This window comes from Syngnathus scovelli, chromosome 14 (genome assembly GCF_024217435.2).
Source record: "Syngnathus scovelli strain Florida chromosome 14, RoL_Ssco_1.2, whole genome shotgun sequence".
Taxonomy (NCBI): domain Eukaryota; kingdom Metazoa; phylum Chordata; class Actinopteri; order Syngnathiformes; family Syngnathidae; genus Syngnathus; species Syngnathus scovelli.
The window spans coordinates 4,216,946-4,230,257 of NC_090860.1; the positions used below are offsets into that span (position 1 = coordinate 4,216,946).

At 47.6% G+C, this 13,312-nt stretch overlaps 1 protein-coding gene across 1 annotated transcript; it reads right to left on the reverse strand.

Moving 5' to 3' along the window:
• Positions 1-141: 141 nt before the first annotated feature.
• lgals3b (lectin, galactoside binding soluble 3b) lies at positions 142-2,626 on the reverse strand. The gene is made up of 7 exons (XM_049739899.1): positions 2,493-2,626; positions 2,054-2,087; positions 1,753-1,852; positions 1,207-1,676; positions 1,031-1,119; positions 521-689; positions 142-361 (listed from the first exon to the last, which is right to left on the reverse strand). Exons 2-7 carry the CDS (start codon positions 2,057-2,059, stop codon positions 212-214), a joined length of 984 nt encoding a protein of 327 aa, XP_049595856.1. The 5' UTR covers positions 2,060-2,087; positions 2,493-2,626; the 3' UTR covers positions 142-211.
• Positions 2,627-13,312: the final 10,686 nt, after the last annotated feature.

Consider the following 13,312-nt stretch of genomic DNA (forward strand, 5'->3'; position numbering starts at 1 on the left):
TCCTTTTTTCTTTCTCTGCATTTTCTTCCTACTTTGTTTCATTTTTCCCTTTCCTCCTTCACACCCCTTGTTTTCTTCCCCTCATCCTTCTTTGCTTGTGCCCTTTCTTGTTTTTATTTCAAACAAAAACTGAGAAATAAGCGGTGTCAAAGTTGACTTTAATTGTCAGACTCAAGGAGACGCCTGCGTTCATAGGCCGTCAAGTGAGAGGTCACTGGATGCTAACATGCGATAGCGACAAGTCGTTATAGATGTCCAAACTTCGGATCTGACTCGGGTTTCCACCGCGGAGTTTGAATTCCAACAAGTGGGAGCCTTGAACAGAGACCTTGAACATACTCGATGTGCACTCGATCTTCATCTGAAACACGCACACGTGCGCACACAGACGCACGCACGCACACACGCGCACACACATCGAGACACGCACATTCACACATACACCCCCAAAATATACACACAGCTTATTGTTAGTGTCGTCCTCATCGCCATCATCATCATCCTTCATCATCATCATCACCTCAAAGGGCTGGCCGGCTGCGAAGGGGAAGCGCGTCAGGTTCCTCTCCTCGTTGCCCCACCTGCCACCAATTCTGCTGTTCCTGACGATCACCTTCCTGCCGCTCTCGTTGAAGCGGGGATTGAAGTGGAACATCAGATCCCTGTCGGTGGACAGGTCCACCGTCACCCTATCACACAGAGCGCACCTGCGTTAGTGTTTCGTGTCGTTTCATATTGTTTGTTATCTACGTCGTAATCCTTTTTGTCTTCATGATCATTATTTGCATCCAAATTCTGCAATTGCATTGCATTATTATCATCTTGGTCATTCTTTTTGTTATCATGATATCATATATACGTATATGACAATACCGACTATCATCATCATCCTTATTCTCATCATCATCATCAGGTTGCGTCCTCAGCCCCTTCTGTTGATGAGCCAGGACCATCTTCGCTGATACAAATCCACACACGGACCACACAAGTGTTGCGGACTTCTGGCTATCATCATTCTCATCGTACTGACCTATCAGCATTGGAATTGATATTTCCTTTGATGTGAATAACACTTCCACTTCTCAGTCCGTTGGGAAGCTTTTGGTTGTATGGGACCTTCTGTAATACCGACATCAATCACATTAGCGTTAGTATCACACAGCAACATCACTCTCATCATGTTCGCAGGACCGTTATTGGCCGTACCAGAGAACCCAAAGCTTCTATTCCGGGCGATGGCGCGGGCCAGTTCCCGGCCCCTGGTGAGGGGGTTGGCCACTGAGCTCCTCCTCCGCCAGGTACAGGCTGCTGTCCAGGCCACTGAGATCCGCCTTGGCCGCCAGGTACAGGCTGCTGTCCAGGCCACTGAGATCCACCTTGGCCACCAGCTGAGGGCTGCTGTCCAGGCCATTGAGGTCCGCTTTGGCCACCGGCTGAGGGCTGCTGTCCAGGCCATTGAGGTCCGCTTTGGCCACCGGCTGAGGGCTGCTGTCCAGGCCACTGAGTTCCGCTTTGGCCACCGGCTGAGGGCTGCTGTCCAGGCCACTGAGGTCCACCTTGGCCACCAGCTGAGGGCTGCTGTCCAGGCCATTGAGGTCCACTTTGGCCACCGGCTGAAGGCTGCTGTCCAGGCCCCAAACTTGCACCTCCACCCCAGGTGGGGTTGGTGGACCCACCTGGTGACAGCATAAAAGTGTTATACAGACTCGTCATGAAAGTTGGACCGCTCCCTGAACCACCCCCAGAACATACCAGGCCACTGAGACTGGTTGGGCTGTTGGGGCCAAGCCTTGCTTCCTACTGATTGGCTGCTGGCCCCGGAGGAGGAGCTATCATCAAGAGCGTCAGATAGCTGATGACAACAATAAAAATTCAACGCAACGCACACCTTCAGCAGGTGTCCGTGAATGCAGCACATTGCAAAGAGGGCGTGGTGCATCATCCAGAATGTTTTCCATGAACACAAGCACACACACACACGTGCGCGCACACGCACGCACGCACACACGCACACACACATTCCTATAGACCAGGAAGAAACGATAACACTTACATTCATCTTCTGTGTTGAAGTAGACAAGTGGCAACTTGAAGAAGAATACAGACCGGTTTGAGTGACTCACAAAAATGTGTCTGTGTCACACTCACGCACACACATGGTCAATTCATCTCTTTTGTGAGCACACATACAGACACATCATTAGGTACACCACCTGAACCATAGGCCACTAAGTTTACAAGTGACAACACCTTGGATAAAAGATTACAAACCGCGATCAGAGCAATGCAGTGGCGACATGTGACCGGATGGTGTCCCTAATGAAAAGCCCTCTGACAGAGTTCACCCAAAAAATATTGGAGCCAAAAAAAATGATGACTTTCTTCTTTCATCTATCTCCCACCAAGATCATACACTGGTCGTTCTAGTAACTCATCGATCAAGTTTATACTAATTTAAAGAAAATCAATAAATGTGACAAGCTTCATCTTACCTGAGGTGCGCAGTGCCACAGACTTAGTGTGCGAATGCAAATGCGTGGGCCAGCCTCACCTTGTTTGCAAATTCAGGCCACACCCTCAGGAAAATTCTTGCCGTGGTCTGTTGCCACGACAGCATAGAATTGACACGCCCGTGCAAACACACATGCACAATAGTGACAACACCATGCACACACAACACATATGTATGCAAAAAGTCAGGCGAGGAACGTCTCTGTGTAAAGTCGATGAAAACACCTCAATTGATAGATGGTTAGTCAAAGCCAAAAGGTAAGCAGAGCTGCAATCTTAGCACAGATTTGGGGTATTTGTTGGCTAAAACAAAAAGGATTGATTGATGATGAGGCCATCAACAAAATAGTTGTGTGGTTAAAAAAAAAAAAAAAGGTGCTGATATCACAATTTTGGTCAGTTGCATCCCAGGCACCCAAAAAGCTTCAACACACACATGTAACATTGGTGGCCACGTGCTAAGCTAATATGGTATAACATGTCAAATCATGAGATGGACTGAAATCAAAATGCAAAGAGGTACTTCAAGTACTTCCGATTGGGACTTAAGCATGTGCTCACGTGTTACGTTATCAAGTATGCATGTATTTTTTTTGATTGATGATTAAAATGTCAACAAAAGAAGTGGCTGTAGTTAGCGTTTACCTGGTTGCCGTGATAACAACTTATCAATCATGGAAAAAAACTGGCGAGGTGACCTTTGTGTTTTTCTTTTTTTTTTTTGCTAATCTCCATTTTATTATGGGACCTGCCTGATGAGCTAAATAAAGCTAACATAAGATCGAAAGAAGCTGCTAGGGGACTATTTCAACCAAATGGCAATTAATTGGTTGCCATTGTAACGTGTCAATTGTCACATAGACAACTGACGAGCCAATGGTTATGAGATCAATGTTCTCTTTTATTTGGTAGAATAAACGCACCCAGTCTTAATTCTTTTACGCTAACCGTGCTAAGCTATACTAACAGGAAACAGCTGTGACTATTTTGATTTGAATTTCGTTCAGGTGCATTGCAGACACCAAAAAGCATCAACAGACGCATTCAACAATGGTGGGTAGGCACCCAGCGGACTCGCTAACATGTTGTGGTATATGTTTTTTGCTGCTTCGCTGGTCTCCAAAAAACACTCGGTGATCGGTGGCTGTTTCCCGACGAATGAGCACTTCAGGGACCACGGCTGATTGGGAAAAGATTTTATTCAACCGATGTCAGAGTGAAGTCTTTCCACAAAGTTGAGTGGCCCAAGGCATGGATGTAAAAAAGCCCTCCCCCCCCAAAAGGGGGAGCGAGCGAGAGCGAGCGAACCAGCGCTAGAGCGAGCCCTGGAACCAACGAACGCTGGAACGAACGAACGAACCCCGCTGGAACGCCCCCCTTCTTGTCAGGCCCGTAGCTTTTATACCTGACAAGAAGCTGATGTCACGGCTTTGGGTAACAGCTGTAGTTTTCAATCTACTAGTTTACTTCAGTCCTAAAAAGGAGATCTTGACCAGCGCTGTTGGTGATGGACAACAACAGCCACTTTACCTTATTATAGGATTGCACACATTGCTGCAACTGAATTCTCCCTGGTCACGGATAACTGGCCCTTCTATCTTCTACTAAGTACTTATACATTACTGAAACTAAAGCTCCTCTGTACAGCAAATATAGTTTGATAGTCTTACTGCTACTAGTGGATCATCTAGTGCAACATACAGATACGCATAAAGTTCAAAATTCACTTCAATGTCACACCGTTTTTCAAAAAAATGCAAACATTGGATACTGTGGCGAATTCTCTTTGGTGGTGTTAGGTTACGGATTTTAGTTATTGATCTGACTCCAAATTGCGATTAACACTTAACACATAAATTGCTATGTCCTAATCCACACACTGGCGCACCTAACAATTTTGCGAGTTCGTTCTGTCAAAGAGAAGACCAGTAGATCAATCAGACCAAATTTACCAATTGTTTATTCCTGACAAAGCGCACTAATACAGGCCTGGGTCCCGGGTCCCTCACACTAAAACTCGTGCGTTTTTGTGACCACCAAAAGACGACACATTCTTCCGGGTTGCCCAGTTTTAAAGAAACACAATATGAATATTAAAGCATGCAAAATATTGTGAGATGATTGGTCGATGGCCATCTCCTCCCCGTGTCGGTGCTATCGCGGAGGTCAGGTGGTTGGAATTTCCCGCGAAGCCCGAGCCACATAGACGTGCTGTTGTTCTCATTCCTCAATGACCTTGAGGTGTTCTCGTCCGGTACTCCCTGTCTGGGCCTATACACAACACTTCCAAGAAAACAAGTTCATGCAGTTTGCCTGCACATTCTTCGCCCCCCACCAATCCACACGAGCACTCCAATACTAGATATTAATATGATTATAAGTTTAACACAACCTTAAAAAATATGTTTGCAAACTCCCAAAAGCACATTTCCCTTTATTCCCTCTCATGACCTCATTTATGAGGTCATCACCCGTTACCCTAGCAAACAGCCACCAGCGCGCTGTCAATCCTTCCTTCCCCCTGCGGCTCATGTTGAGTCAACAGGGTATATTGCCCCATCGGTGGCAACGGGCCAACGGTTTTCTCGATCAACCGGACAGTGAGTGATCTAATACATGGAATACAACAACAACCGCATAACATCATAATTGTAGTAAAAATAGCCACAGCAACAAGCACAGACATGATGAGCCCTTTCCAGTTTCCAAACGTTTTCATCCAATCAGACCAAATATCGGTGTGTACACCTGAATGATCTTTCATCTTTTTGTTCAGTGTCCTTAGTCCTTCCAACGCCCTGGTCAGTCGGCCTCCTGGTGCCGTGTTGTTTGGGATGAAAGTACAACATGCATCACCAAACATTCCACACACACCATGTTCCTTAGCCAATAGCATGTCCAACGCAATTCTATTTTGGAACGCCATTAACGACGTTGCAGCCAATTGTTCATGAACTGCGGCAAATGATTCAGCTGTATAATTACCCAGTCGTTGGACATTGTAATGAACGTAATTAATACGGTCTACATTTTTATTGGGGGTGATCCATAGGAAGATACTTTCGAATCCCGAGGACACTTGATTAACGAGTTTATACTTATCTGGCACACCCCGGGGCACTCCTATAGTGTCAATATATGTTGGATCGTCGTCGCTCAACCACGGGGGCAAAACGTCTCTTTTGGCTCGCTTCAGGAGCCCCGCCAGTGGGGACTCCAGGTTCCAATTGAGATTCTGTATTTCAATGGGGACAACCACCACAGGCATTATCAACGACACGAGGGCACAGATACCTGATGCATTCTTCGGCAAGCGATCCTATAATTTGTCATCTCCACACAACAACCAGATGTCACTGGTCTTCCTCTGCTCCTTCCATCATTGCTGGGTGAATTCTGGCATGTCCTGTTAAAGCTTGAAAGCAAGTGAATTTGGAAAAAAAAATTGTATATCACAATTACAAATTGAAACCTACTCACCCATTTCTTTTTTACCACTCCCCCCCTTTGACACATTCACCCAATGTGTCATTACGTATCAAAAGGAACCTGCAAAGCGTCCCCTCTCATCACCACACTCATTGTAGCCAGGCCCGCGGAACCTCTAGTTACCATCTGGGCCCCTGGACCATCACCCCAAGTCCTTGAAACTTGACTGTCCACCACACACACTCGGCAACACAAACAAAAATCATCGCACTCCTGTCAGTGAGCTTATAGCCCGGCTGACAGCGGACATTTGTACACACAAAAACAGACATCAAGTATCAAAATAAAAACAGTCATAAAATGAATCCTGGCGCCCGCGGATCATGTCCTGAAAACCACGTCATCAACAAGTTCATCATAAAAGCCAAAAGGGCAAGGGTTAACATATTCTTGTAAATCCAACACAAACTTTCCACGAATGCAATCGACAACCTGCAAGAAGGAAAACAAGTTACGCAAGCAACGCACAATCCGCTCCTTGGCTGGTGGCTGATGCTGCAAAAAAAAAAAAAAAAAAAAAAATCAAGTCACACAGAAAAACAAAGCAGAGCGTGCTATTGTCGCAAACACGTTCAAGCGTCAAACAATTGGTCACTGTCCACCTAGTCCGTCACCCCGTCGGGTGAGCTCAAAGTCGTCACACGTCAAATTGTCCAAAGTCTTGCTGTTCGATACTAGTTCTGTCTTGTCTGACCATATCACTGAAATGGGCCTTCTCCATCACACCGTTTTGTTGTCGATGGTGCCCCTGATTGATCATTGAGCCATGGTTCCGGTCAGAACTCATCACTTACCAGTTCCAGACCCTCCAGTCTGTACCACCCCTTCAGGTGAGAGGAATTTTATCCTCAATTGCAAACACATCACCCCAACTTCAGACCTCTCTGGCCAATCATACTGCGCACACACAGTCATAGATGATCACATGCGCACACACCCATCCACACACTCGCAGACACACACATCCGTCTCTATCACTCAGCTCTCCTCCCACACTAAGCAAAGTTAGTATGTTAGTGTGCAGGCAAACATTGACTCCTAATAGTAACTCTTCACATTTGGACATATGTGAAAATGTTTACCTATTGTAAAATCTCCAATTCAATTTTCCATAAACTCGCCCATCAGATTCATCGCAAATTGTCATATATGTCTATCTGGGGGGAGACGACTGTGGGACCCGCGTGTCAGGAGAGCCTCCATAACCTCAGATTGCTCCTACAAACTCGATCTCTATTAATTATCCTAATTAAATTCAATAAAGATGGGTCCGACTATTCCCTCTGGATTTTTACATCATCATTTGGCTCTCCCCCTTTTTCCTGTTGTCTAGCTCAAATATGTTTCTCAGTCTGCTTCTCTTTATTGCCCCTCTTGGCGAGTCTAACTCGCCCCTTTTTCTCTTCCTAAAAATCCTGCCTGTCACACCATCCAGCACCTCTCCCTGCTTCCTTAAATCGTCACCTATTTCCACTCCTTTCATCCACTCCCTCGCGCGGTCTGCCCCCCTCTGCAAGGCTGCAGCTCCACACAGGGAGCGCCAAGCCCTCTCCCTAGAATGGGCAGTTTTTAATGTAATTTACGTCATTGCTGTCCAGATCTTCTATCCTCAATCTCCCTTGCTGTCAATCCCTGTTAAAATGCCAAAATGCCCCTGTTCCTCTTGACCGAATCCACTTTAGTCCAAATGTCCTATTCTAAAATGTATCTAACCCGACTTCTACTTCTTAAGCCTGACGAGCCAAAATATCAGATCTCGCTCTTGTTTCTTACCGTTTTAGCCTATTTGTTTTATCCAAATCTGTTCAATCTCTGACTATGATGCTTTTCTCTGTAGCTCTACGCATTATTCAATTTTTTATCAAATCTCCTCAGTTCTGTCAAACTCAGTGCACAATGAAGCTCCTGTCCACCTTGACCCAAGCTCCACCCAGTTTGGTAACGCCACAGCAAGGAGTGCGTTTTGGCCGTCGGACACTTCCAACACCCCTGCGTCCCAGAGGCCACACAGAGTGCCTTCCATGCCTTGGTCCGCCTCTTTCGGCCAACGATATTGAGGCCGTTTGATAGCCTGCGTCTCATCCATTTGGAGATCAATAGGGGCCACCGAATGACAAAACCCGACATCAAATGGACCCTGGGACCACAGTGTGTCGGGCAAGGCCGCCAGCATTACTTCAGCGTCCTCATGATCAGTTAACTCCCTACCGTGTGTGCGGGACACCAACATCATCTCCAGCAATCCTGTGTCTGCCATGGGTTGTTTAATCTGGTATGCATTCTGAGACTCAGACCAGTACAAATTAGGAATGTGAGTTTTCCGCCAATCGGTCTGTTGCAACAACTGCTTGACCATTGAGCCCAATTGTCTGGCCTCGTGTCCTGGGGCAAGAGCCAGCGAAATGTGTGGCACCCCTTTCTCTGTCATTTTGAACCACTGCATTTGTTCATATGTCAATTCAGTTGCCGCTGCGACTCCCTCTTTACCAATCAAAATGCACGATGAAGTTAAATCCCACATGTGCCCTTCAATTTCTTCAAACAAATCCCGATATACATCATCACTTTTTCGTTCATAATATAGAGTGCAATGCAAAGGATCAACAGGTGGGTGGTATGGCGCCAGTGAGCAGATCCAGGGCTTCCACAGTAGGTAGGTCGAGAACACACCGCCACCAGCAGGGGTCTCTGGCTCCAGCCTGTCCCAGTAGATGGTTGCAGTTTCTGCTTCTGCCGGTAGGGGCACCATCAGCCACTGACCATGTTGTTGTAGCTGCTGTGAGCACTGGATGCTGACGCCATCTGGAAATTGAATAATCACTCCCTCTGGCCCACACAGAATTCTGGCTTGAACGGCTGACAGCAAGTCCCTTCCCATCAAATTGATCGGAGTGTCTGTGGAATGGATGTATTTGTACCACAGTCTACACCCTGTCCGGGTGATCACAGTTTCAAGTGGTTTGGTAAAAGGCAGAGTACGTGGTTGTCCCGAGAAGCCGACTAAAGTTGTTGTTTTCTTTGTCAGTGAGGATACAGGAAGGGCAGTGTTTATTGATGAATAAGTTGCTCCTGTGTCCACCAGCATCTTCACAGGTTTTCCTTCCACTGTCACATGCATGTTCTCCCCGGGCCCGCGTGGGTTTTCTCCGGGCGCTCCGGTTTCCTCCCACATTCCAAAAACATGCTTGGTAGGCCGATTGAAGACTCCAAATTGTCCTTAGGTGTGAGTGTGAGTGTGAATGGTTGTCTGTCTCTGTGTGCCCTGCGATTGGCTGGCAACCGGTTCAGGGTGTCCCCCGCCTACTCCCCGATGACGGCTGGGATAGGCTCCAGCACGCCCGCGACCCCCGTGGGGACTAAGCGGTTCAGAAAATGGATGGATGGATGGATGTCACATGAAGCATTGGCTCCGCCGGGCCACTGCTTTCCTGGCTCCCCGGGCAGCCCTATTCAAATTGTCCACACCAGAGATCATCATGTTGGTAGTACTGACCTCCGTGCATTTGTGGGCAGGTGGCTCCGCGCGGTCGATACTGTGGGCATTCTTTGCCCAGTGGTCGGTTTCGCCGCAGATGAAACATGCGTTGGGCGAATGGGGTTTGTATGCTGCCCTCCCCGGGTAAGCAGGTGCACTCCCTCCTCAGCCTCTGTATCCACCCCGGAACTGGCCCCTTCCGCGCCCCACTACCTGAAGAGCCTGTGACATTTGCATTTCCTTTTTCTGTGATTTAGACTGTTTAGCTTCACCATGCATTTTTGCCAACTGTAATTTCAACAACTGTTTAGATAATGCGTCTGTCTCGTTTTCAACTTTAGCTTGTGACTCAGTGAACATTCTGCAGTGATGCAAAAGATGACGTTTAAATCGTTCTTCGGCACAAACCAGAATGTCAGGATCTGACATTAGCTGCTTCTTCACATCTGGCGGAAGTCCATCCAGCAGCGCCGTTCGGAAGAGCACCTCTGCTTCGTGCGTGAGAGCCGGATGGCGACCTGTGGTTTCAATCCAACTCTCCACACGTTACATAATGTTGTGCAGGTGACATTTTCACATCATAAGGAAACATAGTGGGGGCCAGATCGGTGGGTTGTGGGAAAGTCAATTTAATGTTTTCAAACAGGGGCGCTGCTACTTGTGGCAAGGGCACCTCCCTCCCCAGTCTCGCTGTGCCTGCTGCTTCCTCAATTGCCTGCAATTGCACTAGGGAGCATGCTCCTGCCAACATCTGGCGCATGTCACCGAGTGTACAGCTCTGCCCACTCATCAGAGCCAAAAATTTGTTTAGCCACACCTTGCCTCCTCTGTGAAGTGGGGGCATATTTTCCATCATCGCGGTCACATCACGGAACACCATGGGCTCGTAGTGCTGACCGCCCGATGTGGTCACCAGCGGACACATCAATTCATTTTTCTGCACCTCGGCCTGTGTCATCTGTCCCTGACCACTCCGCAAATTATATTTTCTCCATGTCTCTCTCTCTCTCTCTCTCTGTTGCCCATTTTAACATCTGCGCTTCCTGTCTACGCTGCTCATCGGCTTGATCAATTTTCTTTTTTAGCTCCTCATTCTCGGCAGTAAGTCTATGCCAGCTTTCTCCTTTCGTCACATTGGACGGTTGAAGGCTCGGACCGGGGGTGGAGGTGTGCACGCGGGATGTGTCCACGCGGGATGTGTCCACGCGGGATGTGTCCCCCTTCCGGGCCCGTCGCCTCTCTTTATTTACTGCTTGTTCAATCAACTGTACAATACTCTGATCCGCCCTTTCGCCTTCGCCCTCGACATCCACTACCATCCTGCCACCCAACGTCACCACCGGAGCCATTACTCCGGGGTCGCCGTACGGCGGCGGTCCAACATAGCTCACTCCGAGTTTCGGGGCACTCGGGTGTGTCACATCATGCAAAGATGGATAAATGCCCTTGTATTCATTTCTTTCCTTGTCTATTTTCACCGCTTTCTCTACCCTTCTTTCTCATGCTCTTGTTAGCCTGCAATTGTCCAAATCAAAAATGTTATTTTCTTTTAACTGTCTTTCTTTTGAACCTCTAAATCGCTCGTGTTGCTAACCTAACCTAACCTTAAAGAAAGGACAAACAGATTACTCCCAATAGCTCCTCATTATTTACGAGTTAGCCCCCCTTTCTTGAACATTCTCTGATCCATGCCGTCTTCCTCCTCACACACTTGCACCCACACAGGGTGTGCACATGAACGCACACACCGAGCGCGCACACAACCGCTCAATCTCACTGCTTCAAACATTCACTGAGAAACTCACACTGTCCCTGCCCCGCCCGGGCCATAGCACCCCCCGTGCGAGGGGGGGTCGCGGCATCAATGTTGACTGGTTACAGGCTGGCCATTTCCTGCAACAATCATGATGCCGGCCCACCGCCCGCACAAGCATAGCACAGGCCCACGCGCACAGCCCAGACCCGCGACTACGCGCGAGTGCAGGCACGCTCATCAGTCTCAACCTCTCAAAGGGCAGGCCAACTTTGCTGTTGCGCCCTTCATCATGTTCACATTCGACATCTTTCAATGTCTTCTACACAACATTTGTTGTCTCTTATTCTCATCCTATCAAGCCACCGTTCTAGTAACTTTCTGTCACACACCTTATTTTCTCTACTGCCACACCTTGCTCATCTTAGTTTCTCTAACCAACTTAAACACACCATTGTCCACTTCTCCATTTCCCTATTATCGCTCAAAAGCCTCCTAAACATTCTCCATTACTGATTTCTTCCATAGAACACACATCTCACTCACACACACTCATATAAACACCCACTCATGAGGATCAACTGCGCGCACACACACTCTCCCCCCAATTTGGTTCATTTTGGATGTTTTAGCGGTCTGATCTCTCACAGGAGGAACTGTTACCACCGGATATTTTTTGAGGAGGCCTCACTTCCCCTCGGGGATCTCTTTATTAACCCCAGCTATTTGAATACGATCATCATCGCACCCTTGTCCGCCACGACGAAGCACTAGGTCCCTGACCTATCCGTAGTACGCGTAAGTCCCTGACTTTACCGTACACGTTACACACGTAAGTTCCAAACTTATTCACCGTATGTATCTTAACTTCATGCACACCTTATTTGATCTGAACGACAGTCTCCTCTTAAATTTCCTCTTTCAATTTGCAGCATTTCGACTTATAGTAACAGGTATTCTGCTTACCTTATCAGTGATGAGCTCAGGGTTGAGGAGACGTCGTACCAGCTCAACGTTGTGCGCTTATTCCAAACGGTTCGCCGACCGGGAGACAGTGTCCCTGACACTGTCCGGTGTCTTGGCTAAAGACCACGAGTTGTCAATTACCCTTCTCTTGACATCACGTCCGCGGTCCCCAAGAAATTGTTAGGTTACGGATTTTAGTTATTGATCTGACTCCAAATTGCGATTAACACTTAACACATAAATTGCTATGTCCTAATCCACACACTGGCGCACCTAACAATTTTGCGAGTTCGTTCTGTCAAAGAGAAGACCAGTAGATCAATCAGACCAAATTTACCAATTGTTTATTCCTGACAAAGCGCACTAATACAGGCCTGGGTCCCGGGTCCCTCACACTAAAACTCGTGCGTTTTTGTGACCACCAAAAGACGACACATTCTTCCGGGTTGCCCAGTTTTAAAGAAACACAATATGAATATTAAAGCATGCAAAATATTGTGAGATGATTGGTCGATGGCCATCTCCTCCCCGTGTCGGTGCTATCGCGGAGGTCAGGTGGTTGGAATTTCCCGCGAAGCCCGAGCCACATAGACGTGCTGTTGTTCTCATTCCTCAATGACCTTGAGGTGTTCTCGTCCGGTACTCCCTGTCTGGGCCTATACACAACACTTCCAAGAAAACAAGTTCATGCAGTTTGCCTGCACATTCTTCGCCCCCCACCAATCCACACGAGCACTCCAATACTAGATATTAATATGATTATAAGTTTAACACAACCTTAAAAAATATGTTTGCAAACTCCCAAAAGCACATTTCCCTTTATTGGTCAGCTGGTCTTCAAAAGCAAGCGGTGGAAAGGTGGCTGGCTCGGGGAAGGAAAACTTCCGATGTCAGAATTGAAGTGTCTCTCTCCAGCCAAAAGTCTCAAGTCCCCCCAAGTCTTCCCGCCCTCAAATCTTATACCCCGCGCCCCCACGTCACGACGGCTGCTGGATGACCTCTGACCCGCCAGCCTGCCTTGCTGATTCTACACAGATGGCCAACTGCTGTATCTATACATACTGGTGCCAGGAAGTCTGCCTTCCTGGACCAGGCCCCATAAAATCCCACACGAGCGT